At 47.0% G+C, this 20944-nt stretch overlaps 1 protein-coding gene across 1 annotated transcript in view; it reads left to right on the top strand.

Annotated features, from left to right (window-relative positions):
- Positions 1 to 20944, top strand: part of ZSWIM4 (zinc finger SWIM-type containing 4) — a 43364-nt gene that overhangs the window by 8542 nt on the left and 13878 nt on the right. The window contains exons 2-5 of the mRNA XM_083718525.1: positions 1592 to 1793; positions 17401 to 17757; positions 18974 to 19122; positions 20156 to 20306. Of these exons, the coding sequence (XP_083574651.1) occupies positions 1592 to 1793; positions 17401 to 17757; positions 18974 to 19122; positions 20156 to 20306 (859 nt within the window). The remainder of the gene's footprint in view (positions 1 to 1591; positions 1794 to 17400; positions 17758 to 18973; positions 19123 to 20155; positions 20307 to 20944) is intronic.

Here is a 20944-nt window from a genome sequence, read left to right as displayed (position 1 = left end):
TTATCAATGTGAATGTTGTTCAGGCTTGGTCTAAAGGGGAATGAGGCTCCGAGGCTCAGTGACCAAAATGGAGGGCGAGCGAGGGGAGAGAGGAAGGAATTCCAAACTTACTTGCATTAACTAGCCAGATATGCTATGACCAAAGGAAGTCAAGATGATCACGGGACCCAGCTCTCACTGGACAGGAGCTTAGCATGGTGTGTGGTAGTACCTGGCTTCACTCCCCCCCCCTCCATTTTATCTGTGGCAGCAGGAACTCTCTGCTCTCTGGGAGGGATGGGTGCTATTGGCCCAGAGCAGGCTCCACCATAGCTGCTCTCCTTTTTCCTGAGCTACGGGCTACTAACAAGCCACAACAATGGCTTTATGCCTCTGGTTTACGGTAGATGATGCTTGGCTATCGCATCTTTGCGTAAGCATTTGCATTCCTTTCCCAGGCCTGTCACAATTCTGTGGCTTCCAGTATCATGTGGCTTCATGTCGTCTCCACCCTCAACCCCACCAAAGACTTAGGAATTCGAATTCACTAGGCACCTCCTTATAGTACAGAGAGCTCAGCGGGGTGGGTAGCAGCCCAGATAGCTGGCCATCCATCTGCTTGACCACATTGGTGTCTAGGAATTTGGAAATATTTTTAGTCATACCCTGGTGTCATGAAAATATGGTGTTTGTGCCCAGACAGCCAATGCAGTTTCTCTCCAGATGTTGCTGAACTCCAGCTGCAACCATCCCTGATCACTGGCCCTGCTGGCTAGGGCTGATGAGAGGGCGTCAAGCGGCAGCTTTCCCATCCTTGCTGCATCAAGGCCGGGTTGGGGAATGCAGCTTTGCCTTGTGATCAAAGTGTATACAGTCATACCTCCATTTACGTAACCCTCTGGTTATGCAAACTTCAGGATGCGTGCGTGGCAAACCCGGAGGTGCTTTACTGGGTTTCGCCATGCACGCATGTGCAGAAGTGGTCCTCAGGTTGGGGAAACCTTGGGATCCAACCGGACCTCCGGAACTGATCCCGTCCGCAACCGGAGGTACCACTGTATCAGTTTATGACATCCCTGTTCCGGTATGACAGGCAGAGGGCCTAGCAGGTTTGTTTGGGGGTGGCCAGGGCTGAAAGATGCACTTATGTATTGTTTTAAACATTAAGATTCTCATTTTCTGTGTTAGACTTGTCAGTTGAATAGCAATAAAAGTAAAGCTCTGAATATAAAACATCAAAGTTTTAACAGGAAAAGGAACCAGGTCAGTCATAAAAAACCCAGTGATTGGCCCAGGGTTATCCAGTGAGCTCCACAGCTGAGTGGGGTCTTGAGCCTTGCCCCCCAGGTCCTAGCCCAACACTGCTATACCACAGGGCAGTGTAAAAGCTAAGAGTTGGTGCCAGGCAGATATCTCGGCGAGCAAGTTCCATCACTCAGGTGCCACCACAGAAAAGACTTGATCCTTGGGTCTAAAGGTTGGGGCTGAAGGATGGCACCTGGAGAGATGGCATCTTAAGAGATGAATGGGTTTATACAGGAGACAGTTGTCATTCAGATCCCTGATCCCAGGAAGTTATAGTCCTAATGGTGATCTTCTTCCTCTCGTCCAGGTAGAAGAGCGTTTCTCCCGCGTCCCGGAACCTGTGCAGAAGCGCATTGTTTTTTGGTCCTTCCCACGGAGTGAGCGAGAAATATGCATGTACTCATCCCTTGGCTATCACCCTCCGGAGGGTGAGCGAGACTCACGTGTGCCCTTTAACCGTGGCCTAAATTTGTTACAGTCGGGTGCTGTTGACCGTGTCCTGCAAGTAGGTAAGTGGCTTTTGTGTTGGATGAATCTTGCACACTGCTCCAGAGGGTTGGGGGAACCCCTGGAATAGATTTAGGGGGCATGCAGGGGGAGACCTTTCTGTTGTACAAGCAGAAATATTTGTGCTGATGGAGCAATGGGGGGGAGGAGAGGGAGGGGATGTCCCATTGAGCAAAGGAAAATCCTTGTGGCAAAGTTAAAGCAGTGATAAAACTATGCTTGCATGCAGTTGAAAGGTCTGGAATGGCACTTCAGCATATGCATGTATGTGGGAGGAAATACTCTCGAATTCTGAGTAAATATGCATTGGACTACGGGACGTGGGTGGCGCTGTGGGTTAAACCACAAAGCCTAGGACTTGCCGATCAGAAGGTCAGCAGTTTGAATCCCCGCAGTGGGGTGAGCTCCCATTTCTCGATCCCTGCTCCTGCCAACCTAGCAGTTCGAATGCACATCAAAGTGCAAGTAGATAAATAGGTACCACTCCGGCGGGAAGGTAAACGGCGTTTCTGTGCGCTGCTCTGCTGGCCACATGACCTGGAAGCTGTACGCCGGTTCCCTCAGCCAATAAAGCGAGATGAGCGCCACAACCCCAGAGTCAGTCACGACTGGACCTAATGCTCAGGGGTCTCTTTACCTTTACCTTTATGCATTGGACCAAGTGGCCAGTCTTATTTCTCACGTAGACAGGCTGGGGAAACAAGGGTATGCGATCTTGCCATTTGTCGCAACCGTGAGTGAGCAAGATAGCAGCTCACTGCTACCATAGAGGTTTCCAAGGTAATGGGGCAAACTAAGTTAACAGCTGCTCATGTAAGATCATGTGGCAGGTTGCTACACTCTTGCCATTCTTGGATTAACATACAAAGGGGATAATGATCAAGGCTATAGTTACTTGATGTCCCAAGTCATGTGCCTTTTTGTTTCTGTTGCTTTAAATATATCTGTGTTGTCTGTCTGGGTTCAGAAACTCTGGGTTCAGAAAGTTTTAGGTGGCATAGGTTCAATGATGCAGAGGGAAAGGGGGATGGATTTCAGGACAGCCTGGGAAGGGAATACATCCTTTGTTGTTTGTTCCAAGACCTAGGTTGTGGAGGAAATGTTTTTGAGGCAATCAATACCGGGGCAGGGGATGTTTAAATAAAACAGAGTGTATCTGCCACAAAAACACAACTTTCCCCCCTATTCCAGTGACCTGATTTATGTCCAAATGATCTGTTGGAGCTTTCTGAGAATGCTTTAAGTAACCAAAGGTGGTGAATACCAAAATTGAAGGGCTGCTGTGGAAAGCTCCCTCCTCTAGGTCCTTTATATGTCCTTTTTGTATGAATTAACGAAGGGTGTGTTTTGGGTAATCATGATGAGGCAGTGAGCAGCAGGCCTTGGCCCTGTCTACTTGTATAGCATCTTATGGGAAGAATTGGACTCTGGAGCTCTGCATAGCATTTGCTCCTGACAGTTGCAATCTCTGCCTCTTGCTTTGTTGTTGATCATTTCTGCGCAAACATGAGGCTTAGACTTGCTTGAATAAAGAAAAGGCTTCATTAGGTTGCCAAACTGTGGCCTCAGATTCTGTAGTTGGGCAGTAAAGTTGCCGAACGGCACACATACCTGATGAGACCAGGCACTTGTTGATGATCTTGAGCAGAAAAACTTCTCTAATAACAGGATTAGTTGTGGGTGGATCCTTGATGACTGTTGCTGAAATATTAATAGGCTATCTGTGAACTGGGCTGGAAGGGAAGTGACTAGCTCAGCCGACTAATTGGCTTTCTTTTGGCTCAAGAAGATCTCTTCACTTTTTAACTTTACAAAGTCATCAGTTTGATAATGTATTTCTGTTAATACCAGCACTTGCTTCTTGTATACACCAATCATAGAATCCTATAATTATTGAGTTGGAAGGGACCCAAGGGTCATCTAGTCCAACCCCCTGCAATGCAGAATTCTGACGCTTGCAGACTTCTATCAGCATCCTGCAGGAGATTGGCCCCATATACGTATGGCCAAAATGGAGCCCTCGGCATTGATAAACATGAAATCCTTGCTATGTTTCTGTTGCCTGAGCCTTGGCTGCTTCCTGCCACTTCCTTGTGTCAGCCCACGTTAGAACATATGCGCTGCTGAGTCTTCCTGCTGCTTCGTTAACAGAAGTGCATTGGGCAATTTCTTAACAGCTGTTTTATTTGAGCTCTGCTTTAGTATCCCAGCACTTATTACTTTACATCTAAAAACAACAACAAACAATAACATTACCTTCTCAAATGTCACATAATTGAATTTATGACTTGTAGTTCAATCCTATATATGTCCGTTCAGAAGTACCAGTAAGTCTTATTGAATTCAGCTGGTCTTACTCCCTGGGATAAGCGGGGAGGGGTACTACCTCTGGGGGGGGGGAAACCACACATCATGCTCTTTCTGGGTAGTTTGTCCACCCTTGGTCCCTGCACTCAGCTCTCACCTGTGGTTCCTAGAAGCTGTTAGCGTGCGACAGCGGCCACATCCCGCGAATGACTTTGAATGGCTGGCTAAACCAGGTGAGGGTAGCCGATGGGTCTCAAACCTTCAGTGAGTTGGGGACTTCCCCTGCGTGTGAAGACAGGCTCAGTGGATTGAGTGGACGAGACTAATAGTTGGGTCCAGTAGTCAAGAAGGCGGTTGCTGTAGAGGGAAGTGAGGGGCAGATGGGGTTTGTCAACCTGGGAAGCCCATCTAGGAGAAGGAAAACTGATCCTAAACCTCTGCTGCCTTGTGGGACATGTTTGGGAGAAGAAAAGGCTAAGGACTAAGCCCTACACAAATCCGGAGTGGAGTCCCTTAGATGGTTGGATGGCGCCTTGTATACCTCCTTCCAGCAACTCCTGCAGCCAAGCTGGTGCCAAACGTATTGTTCTGCTTTCCTTTGGACCACATCAGCGAAGCCGAGAGAGGGGTTTTGTCATCTGGGCAGCCCAGGATCTCCATACACACTGCCTAGGCTTGTGCCCCGGAGAGGTTGCTTCAGTGCTGCTAATGCAGCAGTTTGACTTCACCCCTGGAGGCACACTCCATTGTCTTTTGCGACAGACGGGTGTCAACCAATTCCCTGGTTAGGTGGACCTAGGATTGCAGCCTCATGAGGTGCAATGAATTGGAAATACCACGTTGAAAGTCCTGTTCTAGGTTTTCTCATTGATTTAATTGCATGGAATGCTTTTTGTGTGTGTGTAAGCCATGAAGTATTTTGATAATCTGTGGCTGTGTCTTTAAGGCAGAGACTGTGGCATGTGTTTGGTGCTGAATATCCTTCAGTCCATGTAATATTCTTGACAACCTCTTGCTCCAACTGCGTTTCAGTAGCCCTTACTTTATTAGAAGGGTATTTAGAGGACCACAACACTTTCCTTTCCATATGTTGTGAGTGGCATGCTAGCATTTGAGAATTCATATTCTGTGTTCATCTGAATGCTTAGAGAAATAGCATGTTTTACAGTGAATGAACCTCGTGAATGTTACACCCAAAACATGCTGAGAATATAGAACTAACATTAGGACTTGGTCTGTTTTTGTCGCAAGACTTGTTGGCAGCAGCTGTGTTCTGTGTTGGTTCTAGCTCTTCTGGTCCTTTCTTGCCCATCTTCAGTCTGCAGTTGCTGTACTCCTACCACCTGCCCGATAATAATCTGCTGACTGCTGGTCATATAAAAGCAAACAGAACATTAAATATTCTGTAGTGACTAGAACTCGAGATTTTGGCATAATTTAGTATCCCAGTGATGCGACCTTGAAATGCAAGACTGGAGGTCAAGGGGTCAGGTGTAACAGGTTCTCTTCCTCCCTCCCCCTTTCTAGTACAGTGGTACCTCGGGTTAAGTACTTAATTCGTTCCAGAGGTCTATTCTTAACCTGAAACTGTTCTTAACCTGAAGCACCACTTTAGCTAATGGGGCCTACTGCTGCCGCCGCGCCGCTGGAGCATGATTTCCGTTCTCATCCTGAAGCAAAGTTCTTAACCCGAGGTACTATTTCTGGGTTAGCCGAGTCTGTAACCTGAAGCGTATGTAACCTGGGGTACCACTGTACATGTGTGATTTAAAAAAACAAACAAACCACCATGCCCAATAAAGACTGAAAATTATTTTAACATTTCTGTACAAGAGATGTGAAGCTCATCACCACTCACAGGGTCATTCTGCTATGTAACAGTGCTCAGGAGACAGGCTTCCACTTTCAGATTTCTGGCCACCAATACTAGATTTACCGTATTTTTTGCCCCATAGGACTCACCGGCCCATAGGACGCACCTAGTTTTTTTGGGGGGAAATAAAGGGGGGGAAATATCCCCCCCCAGGTGCTCTGCACTAATCCTGAAGTTTGGGGTGTGCGGAGCTCAGCTCGCCCCAAGCTTCTGGGTGCAGGCAAGCTCTCCGCTAGCCCTGGGAGAGTTGGGTCTCCCACGGCTAGTGGATAGCTTCCTGAAGCCTGGAGAGCGAGAGGGGTTGGTGCGCACCGACCCCCCTCGCTCTCCAGGCTTCAGCGAAAGCCTGCATTCGCCCCATAGGACGCACACACATTTCCCCTTCATTTTTGGAGGGGGAAAAGTGTGTCCTATAGGGCGAAAAATACGGTACATTCCTTTCTCCTCTTCCTGCCCTTAGCCTAGCACTGAGTCTTTTGGTAACAAAAAGACCAACATGGTATTGGGTTTCTTGCCTGCAACTCCCCCTAACCTGTTCAAGGGATCTTGGAAGCTGCCTGAGCTGAGCAGGCTGCCATGTCATCAAGTCCTCAGAGCTGCCCCATATGACTGCTGCAAATGTTACAGACTTGCTAACAATGCTAAGCCAAAAGTAGAACTGATGAGCGGGAGCTGCGTGCCAGGAAATCCCAGTTCAGCTTCCACCTCAGCCATAGACTTGGTAGCCTTAAACAAGCCACCGTTCCCTGGGGCTCGGCACCCACAACATAGGCATGATCCTGGTCTGCCTTGCAGGAAAGGCTGTAAATACATTGAGACAATATGTGCACTTGGAATACTTGAAATCTGCTCTGTGAATACCGTGGGCGGACTTAGTTTGGCTGATTTGCAAAACTCAGTTTACGAACTTGGGACCCAAGTTCAGCTAACTTAGTTTGGATCTAAGCCATTACTTTATATAAAAGTAAAAGTGTGAACTGCTTGTTGCAACATTTATTGGACAGAGTTAAAACAGAAGCAAGACTGTCTGGAACTCATGCCCTTCTAGTATGAAAGCCATTCTTAATATTGGATCTGCGTAGTGTATAGTGCTGGCTCAATAAAGGAATGGCATTCTGCATCTACTGTTTTTTAAAGTAAAGCCATGCCACTGCAAACAAGTTCTGGAATCTTAGCTCTGGGTCACATATTAAGTCCTAAAGTTACATCTAAAGCAGAAGTGGGTGGGAAACCAGTGGTTCTCTATATGTTGAATGATCTGCCCTGCTCGTTGGCGCTGAAGGGAGTTTAGAACCGTCTGGAGGCCACAGAATCCCCAACCCTGATTTTCCCCTCCTACTCGGTGTTGTTTTGACCAAGCAGTAGGTAAAGTGCTCTCAGTTCTCTGAAAAGAAAGATGAAGTAACTTAAACAGCTGGATCTTGTTTAATAAAAATGACTTAGTGCCGTCTTTCCCATAAAAATCACATTTCCCCCCGAAAGACAACAAATCTGGAACTTATGTACTGGATACAGACCAAACATAACATTTTGTTAAAGTCTTTCTTTTATCTCAAGATTCTTCACACATTTACAGTTCCAAAATAATGTGTTGAGCTCATGTCCGATTTGCAGGCTTCCCACATGCCTTTGGTTGGCCACTGTGAGAACAGAATGCTAGATTAGATGGGCCATTGGCCTGGTCAGGCGGACTCATTTTATGTTCTTAATCATGCAGGCTGTAAATATGCTTAGTTTTTCAAGCCGGATTTAGTCCAATGGAGCACAATCTGCTCAGAGTAATCAGTATCTCTCTTGGGAGGGTGCTTGCACATGGGATGGGAGTGGGGAGATAACATGAGGGTGGTGGTCAAAATTTAATATTTTAAAACCAGCGTTCAAAACTCCCATTGTTCTAGGCGCATTTTGCGACAAGGAATTTCATAGGCGCAAGCCGTTTCTGAGGTCCGGGTGCAGTGGTGGGCCTAAGATTTCAGATTAAAACTGCAGAGTGGAAGGTAAGGGGGACCTTTTTCTGCCTCCCAACTTCCAGCCACTCTCTGAAGACTCAAGAAGAGACCCTCTTAAGAATATTAGGGAGGTGGGCAGGGGAAGCATGGCTTTATTTTTTGCATGTGAAAAATGAACATAATATTTTAGCTGCAGTTCATTCATTTTCAGCTTTGTATTCTTGTTATTAAAAAGTGTGCATTCCGTTGTTGTGCCCATAACCTATGGTTAAGGTGTCATTCAGCTCCTAGCTTTCATATCTCAGTTTCTAACACTGTTTAAAATGACGTGTTAATCTGGGGTAAATAACTAATTGCCCTCCAAATCCCATTGGCCCCAGACAGCATGGCTAATACTGAATGGTTCTAGGATTTGTGTTTCATCAAGATCTGGAGGGCAGCACCTAGCCAAAATGTTCTGGTTGCCTTTTTTCAAATTCTTTTCTAGAACTAAAAGGGTAGTGGGAAAAGAGCAATTAGATAGGGGTAGAGCCTATTACTGGAACAGGTTGAAGTGTTTGGGGCTTTTCATTTAGAAGAAAAGACTAATGGGAAAGGTATTTCTGTCAAAATCCTGCATAGTGTAGAGTAAAATGTGTCTCATTGTCCTAATGGAACTCAGGGCTTGTCCAGTGAAACTGGCTGATAGACATGGTAGACAAGTTTTTCTTTGCATAACGAGAGTTCAGTGAGTAAGCTATGGAATTGTGCCAGTGATCACTTTAAGGAAAGACATTTTTACTTGAGGATTATTCTTGCAATAGCTGTGAGCTGGATAACTTAATAAAATCGTCGTGTTCAGAAGTGTTTATGTCTGAGGTGCAAGTGTTGCTACCTTCTGGTAACTGATCCTGACCCCTTGGTACAGTTTCTAACTGCCTGCCATCTTTAACTGCCCATTTTTATAAAATCGGGGTGAGGGGACTTGAAGCCATCTCCCTGTTCTTTGAGCAGCTCAGCTATGTGTGCTCACTATTCATTGCAAATGAGCACACATGCTTGCTTCATTTGATAGCATGAGCAGTGCCTATCTTTGCTCAAATGCTGCCTCAAAGACAGTGCTTATAAATGGAGGCAGTCTGCATGCTCAGTGTGCGGTGTGTACGCATGTTTGAATCATTCTGCCTCAAATATGAGTTTGCCTCTTGAGTAGTTGTAGCACATGGATGCCCACTGAGGTGCCCTCTAGATGTTGCTGGAGTAAAACTCGCACCATCCCTGAGCTAGTGTTAGAAATTAGCCAGGCGCCAGGCGCATTTTGCCAGTTGCAACCGCATGGAGATCTCTGGATGCTAGGTTGACAACTGACAACTCCATTTGACTGGCTCCTCCAGCTTTCCTAAGCAAGTAAGCAGATGCGCTTATTTATTGCATTTATCTTTTTCTGCAAGGAGTGCATGGTTCACCCCCCTTCTCACCCCCTATCTTGTGAGGTAGTTTAGGAGGCTGTGACTGGCCCAAGGTCACCCGGTGAGCTTCAGGACTGAGTGGGGATTTGAATCCTGATCTCTCAGTTAATAGTCTGACACTCTAACCACTAGACCACACTGGCTTCCTAGAGTTCTTCTGCTATGGGGCAGCTATATAAATTAAGTAGGTAAATAAATAAATATGGGGTGAGCAAAATGTCACTTAGAGAAGGATCTGAAATATTTTCCTTGAAGCTTGAATTTGCTTTAGTCTGGATTGTTTTTTTTTTATGTTTTAACTATTTCATTTTTTTTGTAACATGGGTCCAAGCAGTCGGCTGGGAGTATGACGAATATCTCCCTAAATAAACTTAGATATAAAAGAGAGTAAATGTGCTGAGAGCATGCTGATTAATTTGGATACTACCCCCACACGTTATTTGAATACAAAAGTCCTTTCTGTCCTTTGGAGTTACAGCTGTTTTGTTATGCATGCAGCAGGTACTGCTATTCAGGCAAGTTGTTGAGCTGTATGAGAGCAGAGCTTGGCCTTTTAATGAAAATGAGGCTTTGGAGTTGGAGCTGTGCTTGCAGCATAGCGAAAAGGGATCACGGGCTGTACTGCTCTGGTGCAGGTGACTGGAATCCTGCTTCCAAATGCTCCTGTGCGTTATAAACTCTCTGCTAGTTAAAAAAAAGAAAGAAAGCAAAAAAACTAACACAATAAAGAGAATTCTCTGCAAACATACACCAAATCAGAGAGTTAAGAATAATAAGAATTGGGGGGTCCTTCAAGATGACATCCCCATCCGTGTCTGAAGTGGTACAGTCCACCTTGTCACCTTTTTCTTCTGCCCTGGTAGACCTAAGATGAGATTTGCCTTGCCACTAGCATGTTTTAAAGCCTCCAATCAACCAGAAAAGTTACCACTTCAGATTAGACTTTGGAGTTGAGTCATACAGAAGCAGAAAGGATAACCTACCCTGCAAGGCTTGAGTTACCGCTTATAGTATAACGGATGTGAAATCTGTGCAAGTCAAAAGGTTGCTAGCTTCAGGTGGGCTGGAGTTTAATGGTTCACTTTAGTAGTTCTCCTGATACAGCAAAAATAGAAAAATGCTGAAACAAAATATGATAAGCAGTGGCACGTTTTTACCACGGTCAACTTGCAATCGCCATACTCCCGGTAGCTAAATAAGCCATAGTAATAATAAAAATAACAATAACAATATTTTTAAAAAATAATTATTTATACCCCACCCATCTGGCTGGGTTTTTCCCAGCTACTCTGGGCGGCTTACAGCATATCTAAAAACATGATAAAAACATCAAGCATTAAAAGCCTCCTGATACAGGGCTGCCTTCGCATGTCTTCTAAAAGTTGTGTAATTCTTTTATCTCCTTGACACCTGAAGGAAGTGCGCTCTTCAGGGAGGGTGCCACTCCCAAGAAGGCCCTCTGCCTCTCACAAATAAGAGAGGAAGAGGAGGAGGAGAGACCAGTATGCCAGAGGTCTTTCCAGGCAGGTTCCCTCACTGGAACAAAAGAAACTGTGGGTGGCAATATTAGTCCTGGGCTCCCCCAGCTGCCTGCTGCCTGCATTCCTTGCAGTCGTGGCTTTGCCTTTTGAGACGCACAGCTGTGGTGAGCAACGCAAATAGCAACTTGGGTCTTCCTTCCTTTCTTCTGAAATATACAGGACTTGACCTAAAGTTGCAGAGTTTCACTCGGGGTTTGCAGAGGAAGGAATAAATTTTCAAAGCAAGTGGACAAGCTTTTTTGGCTGTTGGCTAATTTCCCATCAACGTCAGTCTTCACTTTGGAGGGAATCTGCTGCGGCCAAGTTATTGCTCTTAGCTGCCCGGTGCCACTCTCTACCCCCATGAGTTGACATCACTCCCTGAGCTGTCAGATGCCACCTTTTTCTCTCCCGAGCCTCAGGAGACCTAGTAACCCTAAAAGTATAGCCCATAGATCGGGGTGCCCAAACTAAGGCCCGCAGGCCGGATAAGGCCTGAGGGACTCGTTTATCCGGCCCATGGCAACCTCCGCTGCCACTGCCTGCTCTTACCAGTGTTGCGCTGTACGGCTGCCCGCTTCCGGGTCGGAGGAGCACCGGAAATAGCTTGTGCGCATGTGCAAGCGTTATTTGTGCATGCGCAAGCGTTATTTCCGGTGCACATCCGGGTCGTAGGAGGCCCGTGCACATGCGCACAAGCTATTTCAGGTGCTCCTCTGACCCGGACACGCGCCAGAAATAGTGTGTGTGCATGCATATGGGTATACACTCCCCCGCCTTCCAGCCCACCATGTGATCGGTGCTGGAGACACTGGCCCGAGGCACGGTAAGTTTGCTGACCCCTGGCATAGATGGGCTGCAGTGGTGGCCTTAAATTTATTGTTTGTGTCCGGGTAAACCTTAGGTAGGAATGGGGTGTTTTCCTAGGATTCTATCCAGTGTAGCACCGAGACACTTGTTCTGCCAGCACAAGGATCTAAACTTGTGTAACAGAGCTCTCTCCTCCCCCTCTCCCCACTTCTTCTATCCCATGTGTTCTGGATTTTCATCCAACCCTCTAGAGCAGAAGTGAAGGGTGAACAAGTGTAAATGCTTGCACTGATGGAGCATGTTAGTTGAATACTGCTCGTAGAGTCCTACAGACGCGGGTGGCGCTGTGGTCTGAACCACTGAGCCTCTTTGGCTTGCCAATCGGAAGGTTGGCGGTTGGGATCCCCGCAACGGGGTGAGCTCCCATTGCTCTGTCCCAGCTCCTGCCAGCCTAGCAGTTCGAAAGCATGCCAATGCAAGTAGATAAATAGGCTGCGGCAGGAAGGTAAACCGTGTTTCCGTGTGCTGCTCTGGTTTCCGTCATGGTGTTCCATTGTGCCAGAAGCAGTTTAGTCCTGCTGGCCACATGACCCGGAAAGCTGTCTGTGGACAAACGCCAGCAACCTTGGCCTGAAAGTGAGATGAGCGCCGCAACCCCATAGTCGCCTTTGACTGGACTTAACCGTCCAGGGGTCCTTTACCTTTACGATAGAGTCCTAGGGCTGGGATGAAGCAAGAAGTCCTTAAGCTCACCCCATAGCCCCAAGCCAGGGTCTTCCATTAATGGCACCATCAGTTAAATGCATGCAGCATTCATGGCACAGCAGCCCACTTTGTTTGTCGCATTAAACAGTAGCTTAAAGTTGTGATTTATTGTGAGCAGGCTATTCCTGTGGCATTTCACCCCTGCTCCTGCTTAGCCACAGATTAAAAACAGCTCTGAGGCTGGCTTCTTATCTCGTCTGAACATGGACCCCTTGTCAGTTCCCCCCCAAATAAACATCGAGCAATAACCATATCCTTGATGTACTGCTTTGGATCACGTGCTGCTCTTTCACGGTCAGTCTTACGCAGGCATCTCCAAACTCGGCTCTCCAGCTGTTTTGGGACTACAACTCCCATCATCCCTAGCTAACAGGAACCAGTCGTCAGGGATGATGGGAATTGTAGTCCAACAACAGCTGGAGGGCCGACTTTGGGGATGCCTGGTCTTGTGCAAACCAGGCCAGTGTATCTTCAGGTGACTCTGGAGCAGATAATTCTAGGCAACTCACAAAAGTGAAGTTAAATATGGGATGCTGGAGGAGCCTATACCTCTTCCCAACTTTCAGCACCATCTCCAAATTGCCAGTCTAGATTTATCAATTATATTTTAACATATTGTTTTATAGTTGCTGTTGCCTTAAAATAAGATAAATAATTATTGATTGACTTCTCCTTCTGTTCCTGTTGGACTTTTTTCCTCCTCGAAAAGAGTGGCCAGGTTCGCCTTCTAGATGACGTCTTGCCAAAGGCTTGTGCAAACTCATTAATGCTTCCTGCCTGAAAGTGCTCCATCTCGTACAGCGAAGAATTACATTTGTCTCCTTTACAGCTTCATCTCATGGGTGGCTCATAGCCTTTTGTGACTGAGCAGGATCTGCCCAGTTCTTTCCTCATTTGTTATTTGCAGCCGATGAGTCCTTTGCTAATAATACAGAAAACTGTGGTAGTTTCAGCGTATGACTCCAACTCTTTCCGCTGTAGGATTTCATTCCATTGCTCTGCTCAGTGAATTAATCCAGTTTGGCCTCCTGGTTCTTTAGAAGCAATGGCTTTTCACCTCCTTTCATTCATAGACTTTATCAATGAACTCCTCCTACCTAATAAAAAAAATACTGATTAAAATATGTCCCAAGACCGATCCCTGATGCTTCAAAAGGTTTCTGTTTTATCACAACTTTTAATCAAAGCTGCTCCTTTTCCATCTTACTGTAGATGTTTATGTGGATGATGGGGCAACACTCTGATGTACAGAATAGCTAAAGACTTTTTGTGGCTATATTTAATACAAGATTCTCAATGCATATCGTTTTTCAGGAGCGACCTATGGAGACTTCTTTAGAAGTAAATACCGCTAAGTTCAATGGGGCTTAATTCCCATTATTTAGGATTGCAACTTTAAGGCTTGTCCACACTGCCACTTGTCCTGTGGCTATAAGGCATGGCTCTCAGAGGTTTTCCATTTGCCCCGCTGCTTTCCGCTCAAAAACCCGCTCTTTGCTGCTGAATTGGAGCATACGTCAATCCGCGGAAAATCCAATTGATGTTTGCTCCAATTCAGTAGTAAAGAGCAGGTTTTCCCTGGGGGAAAGCAGCTGAACAAGGGGAAGTATAGATGAACCCTGTGTGTGAGAAAGTTGTTTGAAAATACCACTTAAATGTACTGCTTCTCTTATTTAGCTATCCTAATGTTTTAGAAGGGACGTGGGTGGCACTGTGGTCTAAACCACTGAGCCTCTTGGGCTTGCCAATTGGAAGCTCGGCGGTTCGAATCCCTGTGATGGGGTGAGCTCCCATTGCTTGGTCCCTGCTCCTGCCAACCTAGCAGTTCGAAAGCACGTCAAAGTGCAAGTAGATAAATAGGTACCACTCCGGTTGGGAGGTAAACAGTGTTTCCGTGCGCTGCTCTGGTTTCGCCAGAAGCGGCTTAGTCATGCTGGCCACATGACCCAGAAGCTGTCTGCAGACAAATTCCGGCTCCCTCGGCCTATAGAGCGAGATGAGCACACAACCCCAGAGTCGTCCGCGACTGGACCTAACGGTCAGGGGTACCTTTACCTTTAATGTTTTAGAACCAATGTTCAAAGAGCTTTGACACACGTTCTGTTGTTTTGAAGTTCTGTATTGTCCAGTTTATTAATTTCCTGGGGGCTAGCTATTTTAATTTTGTTCCCTTTTTTTATTTGCCCTTCTGTCCTCTGCCACTGAACTTGAGCTTTTAGCTCTGAAGTTTCTTGAATATAGGACTGAAGACGGGCCTACAGGTTACATAGCATTTGGAGTTTCAAGGAAACGATTCCACCAAATTATTATGATTATTTATTTACTTTACAAATTATTTACTTTGTTCCCTGTTTTCCTAGAATAGGGGTAGCCAAAGGGGTGTCTTCCAGCTGTTGCCAGAGACCCCAGCCCCTATCAGCCCCAGTCAGAATGACTGATGGCCAGGGGCAGTGTTAGAAATTTATATACAGTGGTACCTCAGGTTACATATGCCTCAGGTTACAGACTCTGCTAACCCAGAAATAGTGCTTCAGGTTAAGAACTTTGCTTCAGGATGAGAACAGAAATCGGGCTCCGGCGGCGTGGCAGCAGCAGGATGCCCCATTAGCTAAAGTGGTGCTTCAGGTTAAGAACAGTTTCAGGTAAAGTACGGCCCTCCAGAACGAATTAAGTACTTATCCTGAGGTACCACTGTATATAGGTTTATCACCAAATGGCACCATAAACCTAGGTTGTGGTGGCCACAATGGAATGTCCAGGTGCCTTTGGGGGGATTTTTTATATTTATATTTATATTATTTGTAGTAGTATTAATTTCATTTCTATACCACTTTATATTTTTTGGGGGGGAATCCCAGAGTGAATTACAACACACGAAAACAAAGATATTTACAAAACTGAGCATTATCCATTCTGCTGCACCACAGACGTACATATTGGTGTTGTGATACAAACATGCTGTTAACAGGACTGGGAGTACCAAAGTGCCAAGTACCAAAACAGTGCTTGTGATCTCTGAAATGTGAGCTTTCTAGTTGTGTCCTTATGAAGCCCCATACCTAAGGCTGTTAGTAACATTTCCCCCTCAGGCGCAGTTTGTTTTTCTACTTTGCCTATTATATTGTGCCTGGGCTGTGCCAGGGTGGAAGTCCAGGTGAAATTGCAGAGCTCTAGGTCTGCTTTCTCTCTCTCTCTGTGGTTGAGGACAGGGTTGTGCCTGGCCTGCTGTCTGTGTAGCCAGTAGCTTCCCCGTGCCAGAGGGCTGAGGACAAGCTGCAGGGTGTGGGGCCAGTTAGAGTGAGTCACCCTACTGGTCCGTATGGCCTAGCTGGCACTACCTGCAAGGTGTCCTCCTTTGCTGTGTTTGGGCTGTGATGCACCAGGGTCTGTCTACAGGTGTGGCCTTGGGCCTCGCCTGCTTTGTCAGTGTGCCTGCTTTCGTCATCTGTGTGTGACTCACCCACTTGGTCAATGCAGCCGAGCTGCACCTCCCAGGACTTCCTCCACCTTGCTCAGGTGTGTGTTACCTGCCTGGTACCACTTCCAGGTTAAGCTGCAGGTGCAGTCAAGATCAGGACCCTGCAGAGTGGGTGGGATTTCCTCTGGCTTTTCAACAGCTCCGCATGATCCTTGGATGAAGGACGGCCTATCCGTTTAATGATTAATAATTTTCAAAAACCACCTGCTTTAAAGTATGCACTAGGGTCACCCTTGAAGGGGGCTGACTGTGAACTTTTTGAATAAGGATTGTACTGTGGGTTGGGCTCTTTAGATTTCTGCATTGCAAAGGGTTGAGCTAGATGCCCCTCAGGGTCCCTTCCAGCTCTGCATTTCTGTGATTCATATTTGTCCTGTTCCTTTTTTCCAGGCATGGCCAAACTTGGCCCTCCTGGTGTTTTGGGACTACAACTCCCATCATCCCTAGCTAACTGGACCAGTGGTCAGGGATGATGGGAATTGTGGTCCCAAAACATCTGGTGGGCCAGGTTTGGCCATGCCTGTTCTAAGCTAAGAGGGTTTTCCTACTGGCTCCCCCAAGTAAAAGCAGTCAAAATCTGTGCCAACTACTTGGTCGAGATCACTGACCCCACCCTTCGGAGAGCTTTTACTATGGCACGGTTTCAAACATTGCCAACTGCCTACCTGACCGGTAGATACACAAAAACCCCAGTAGAACATCGTCTATGTCCTTGCCTTATGAGAATTAAAGAGGACCTTACACATTATTTCCTCTATTGCCCCATTTATTCGGGCTTTAGAGATGCATTGCTGCAAATTATACCCAACTCTATAACCAGTCCTGAAGATAGAGTAAAATTTTTGTTAGTTGATGCAAACCCACGCATTACCCATGTGGTAGCGGTCTTTGTGATGAAGGCCATGAAAGCCAGGGAAAGATTTATGAACGACAATGTAAAGACCCCTCCATCGTCTGTTTGACTCGCTGCTCGTTTTCCCTCCTTTTCTATTTTGTGGGAAGAAGGTTTTGTCGGCATAGTATGTAATGAATTTTAACAATTTTTAACTACTGTAGTGTTGATTTTTGTGCACAGGCATGGTCCTCACAATAAACGAATTTGTTGTTGTTGCTAAGAGGACTGTTGCGCCTTGTTCAAACTGAGCAGGATGAAAGTTATGTGGCTGGACTCCTGGCCTGTCAGTTTCCCTTAATATCTGTTTGCTACACAGCTGGTTTGTGTTCATGGCCAAAAAGTTAGTCCCCTAAAAATGTCCCCATCAGGCTGGTTTTCCCTAACCCCCTTGTGTAGCTTAATTTGGTCATGCTTGCTGTCTGCAAGGCCTTCACCTTCCCTGCTGGGGGAAGGCAGGGGGAATGGTCCTCATTTTTTGGTCCTTTAGTCCTCTTGGTCAGGGGCAGACACTTTGTATGTTCATTGACTGTTTGTTTCTTTTCTTCCTCCTCTTTAAACACACAGGTTTCCACCTGAGTGGGATTGTGACGGAGCCTCCAGGCCCCAGCGAGCCTGAGCACAGTTACCATGTCTCCATCAGTTTTGACCGCTGTAAGATCACGTCAGTGAGCTGTGCCTGCGACAACCGGGACATCTTCTACTGTGCCCACGTGGTGGCCTTGTCCCTGCACCGCATCCGGCAGGCCCGCCAGGTGGAGCTGCGCCTGCCCATCTCGGAAACGCTGTCCCAAATGAACCGGGACCAGCTGCAGAAATTTGTGCAGTACCTGATCAGTGCACACCACACGGAGGTGCTGCCGACCGCGCAGAGGCTTGCTGATGAGATTCTGCTGCTTGGCTCCGAGATCAACCGAGTGCATGGTATGAAACTCTGTTTGGGTCCCCAGGGGAGACAGAGCAAGCAGCGGGGAGGTTACAGGACAGCTGCAGGTGCGGCAAGGTCTGGATAAGGGATGCATGGCAACATCCCTTGCTTGCCCGTTTCCTCCTCTTGGGCATGGAGTGGGTGGTTGGGTGCTGGGGCTCTTCCATGTCAGCTGCCGAAAAGGAACAGCCTAAATTCTCCTTGACTGCCGAGTGAAGGCCAAAAATCTGATTCACCATGACCGCCACGGTTACAAGGGGACAATGCTTCTTACACAGAAAAGAGGGTTAGGTAAAGGGACCCCTGACCTTTAAGTCCAGTCACAGACAACTCTGGGGTTGTGGCGCTCATCTCTATTTACTGGCCGAGGGAGCCGGCGTTTGTCCGCAGACAGCTTCCAGGTCATGTGGCCAACATGACTAAGCTGCTCCTGGAGAACCAGAACAGTGCACAGAAACGCCATTTGCCTTCCTGCCAGAGCAGTACCTATTTATCTACTTGCACTTTGACGTGCTTTCGAACTGCTAGGTTGGCAGGAGCAGGGACTGAGCAACGGGAGCTCACCCCCATCACGGGGATTTGAACCGCCGACCTTCTGATCGGCAAGCCCTAGGCTCTGTGGTTTAGACCACAGCGCCACAGTGCTACATTGCTGCAAATGGTGCAACAATTATATAATGAGACACGAATAAGGCTAGTTCCGCATGGGTGATACTCACATTTCGTGAGCATCAGATAAGCTTTGTATTTCTATTCCTTGCGAAGATGCACAAGTAGCTCCTCTGATGGGCCTGTCGTCTTATCTCTTATCATTCCAGCTCTGCTTCCAAGCTCAGCTCCAATTCCAGGACCCTGCAGCTCTCACAATTCAGCTGCGCGGGCGTGTTGACCCATTTCCGTTTCACTCTTGTGCATGAACTTCTATACATGTATATTCACAAACCTTTTATGTTGAGGGGATCACAGTCTATATATGCAAACATCCTCGCTTACTTTTGAAGTTCAAAAGAACGATGGTCATACTCTCCCCTCCCCCAGCTCCCCAAAGGCACCTCGTTCAGCCGCCGTTTGCCCCTTTACTGGACAGGAGGTTGAACTTAACTCACTTTCATTAATCTGGATTCATTTATTGTTACACACAGTCGTGGGTAACGCTGCTGGGTCAGGTCTTGGGTGTGTGTAACAACGGATGCTTTGGCCGTCTCTTGCCAGGTGCCCCTGACCCCACAGCTGGTGCTGGCATTGAAGATGCAAACTGCTGGCACCTGGATGAGGAGCAGATCCAAGAGCAGGTGAAGCAGCTACTCTCAAATGGCGGCTACTACGGGGCAAGCAAGCAGCTCCAGTCCATGTTCAACAAGGTAAAAGCCTCTTATTTGTGGACCCAGCCCTGCTTCCTCCTCTTACTCATCATTGTGGGCATTATTAGAGCCACATTATCTCTCTGGTCAGCCCCTGCCTGGTCGGTGGAGTAGTAGCTCTGCCCATTCACTTTGTTCTTTAAGGCTGTCTTTTTGCCTGGGGGGTGCATATAGTGTGTGGCATGGAAAGGTGCCATTGCTTGTGCATAAGAGTTATAATGTTCCTTCATCCTGTTCCTAAAGAGATCAGGTTTCTCGGGAAGTGCCCCCCACCAAGCACTGGTTCCTGCTAAGACAAAGCTTTGTAAAAGTGTTGGGTTGCTGACATTTGGGGATATAGAAAGATGTCGGCAGCATGGAGAAAATGCTGATACCATCTTTCCCCGAAAATAAGACCTCCTTCCAGTTTTGCCTCTCACTGTAATATAAGGCACCCCCCGAAAATAAGGCCTCCCCGATAATAAGGCCTCTCCTGAACATAAGGCCTCCCCAGAATATAAGGCCTGACTCCTCTGGACCGTAGGAGCAGGCGCCGCCGCGCAGCTCACTGATTGGCCGCAGTGCAGCCGGAGCTGTTCAGGCGGTGCGAGGTCTCTTTAAATCAGAGAGCCCGTGACACCGCCAGGCCAAGCTGCCGCCTGCTGCCTGCTCTGGCTGACTCACAATTAGACAATAAATGTGTACCGTATTCTACTTCATGGAAAAATAAGACACTCCCTAAAAATAGGACCTAGCACATCTTTGGGAGCAAAAATTAAGATAAGACACTGTCTTATTTTCGGGGAAACAGGGTAACCGAAAACTGGGCAAAGTCAACTGGCCGTTTTGACATGCAGGACTCTGGAGTGCTGAGGTGTCAACGCAGCCCAGAGGAGGAGGGCATGGGGCTCAGTGTACCTGAGCTCAGTCAGTAGGTGGAGAGGTTTGTGACAGTTGTCTGCACATGGCTTTACATCTTTGGGAGCGGAGATGCAGTTGCTTTCTGGATCCCTTGGCCTTCTCCTTTCCAGTTGTGACCTCTCTCCTTTCCCAGGTGCGGGAAATGCTGCGAATGCGAGACTCCAATGGGGCACGAATGCTCATCCTGATGACAGAGCAGTTCCTGCAGGATCCACGCCTGGCCCTTTGGCGGCAGCAAGGTGCTGGCATGACTGACAAGTGCCGGCAACTCTGGGATGAACTAGGTGAGTTAATCTTACGCAAGGGGTGGGCCTGCCCAGGAGAGTCTATGGCCAGGAGCTGTGTGCTTCATGTCAGCGGAACTATTCAGCTTTCTCTCCTTGCCTTTTTCTTTTTAAAAATGAAGTTTCTAGTCCTTAGGATTGCAAAGAGAAGTTTGGAAATATGGGCAGAGCCCACTGAAATCCCAGATGTTGGAGGTGGGACTTGCTTGGCCTCATTTGGTGTTTTTTTTAAGCTTATCCCATGCCAAAATGATGTGAGCAGTTTGCAGTGTTGAAATACGATAAAGAAGCAATATTTTTTAAAAAGATAACATCCACTGATTCCACGATTGGATGAACTCTCAGTTGAAATTGCTCCCCTCACTCTCTCCTTTCAGTCAGTTCCATGTTTTGGGCAGAAAAGAAAATCTGAAACAGTTTTTTTAGCCTGCAGGCAGTACTTAAGCAAAGATGGTGCAGAAGTCCTTCACAAGATGATTAACAGCTGACTTCTCAGCTGTTTAAAGATTGACCCATGGCAGAGTGCAACATTATATGGAGAGATTTAAAAGGAACTACGCAGTCTGTAGCCGTGTCATTAATACCCCAAGCCTGCCTTCTGATGACATTGTGTTGGATTTGGGAGGAAGAGAAGGCAG

The sequence above is a fragment of the Podarcis gaigeae genome (assembly GCF_964106915.1).
Source record: "Podarcis gaigeae genome assembly, chromosome: 17".
NCBI classification, from domain to species: Eukaryota; Metazoa; Chordata; class Lepidosauria; order Squamata; family Lacertidae; genus Podarcis; species Podarcis gaigeae.
This window is presented reverse-complemented; position numbering and strand designations above follow the sequence as displayed.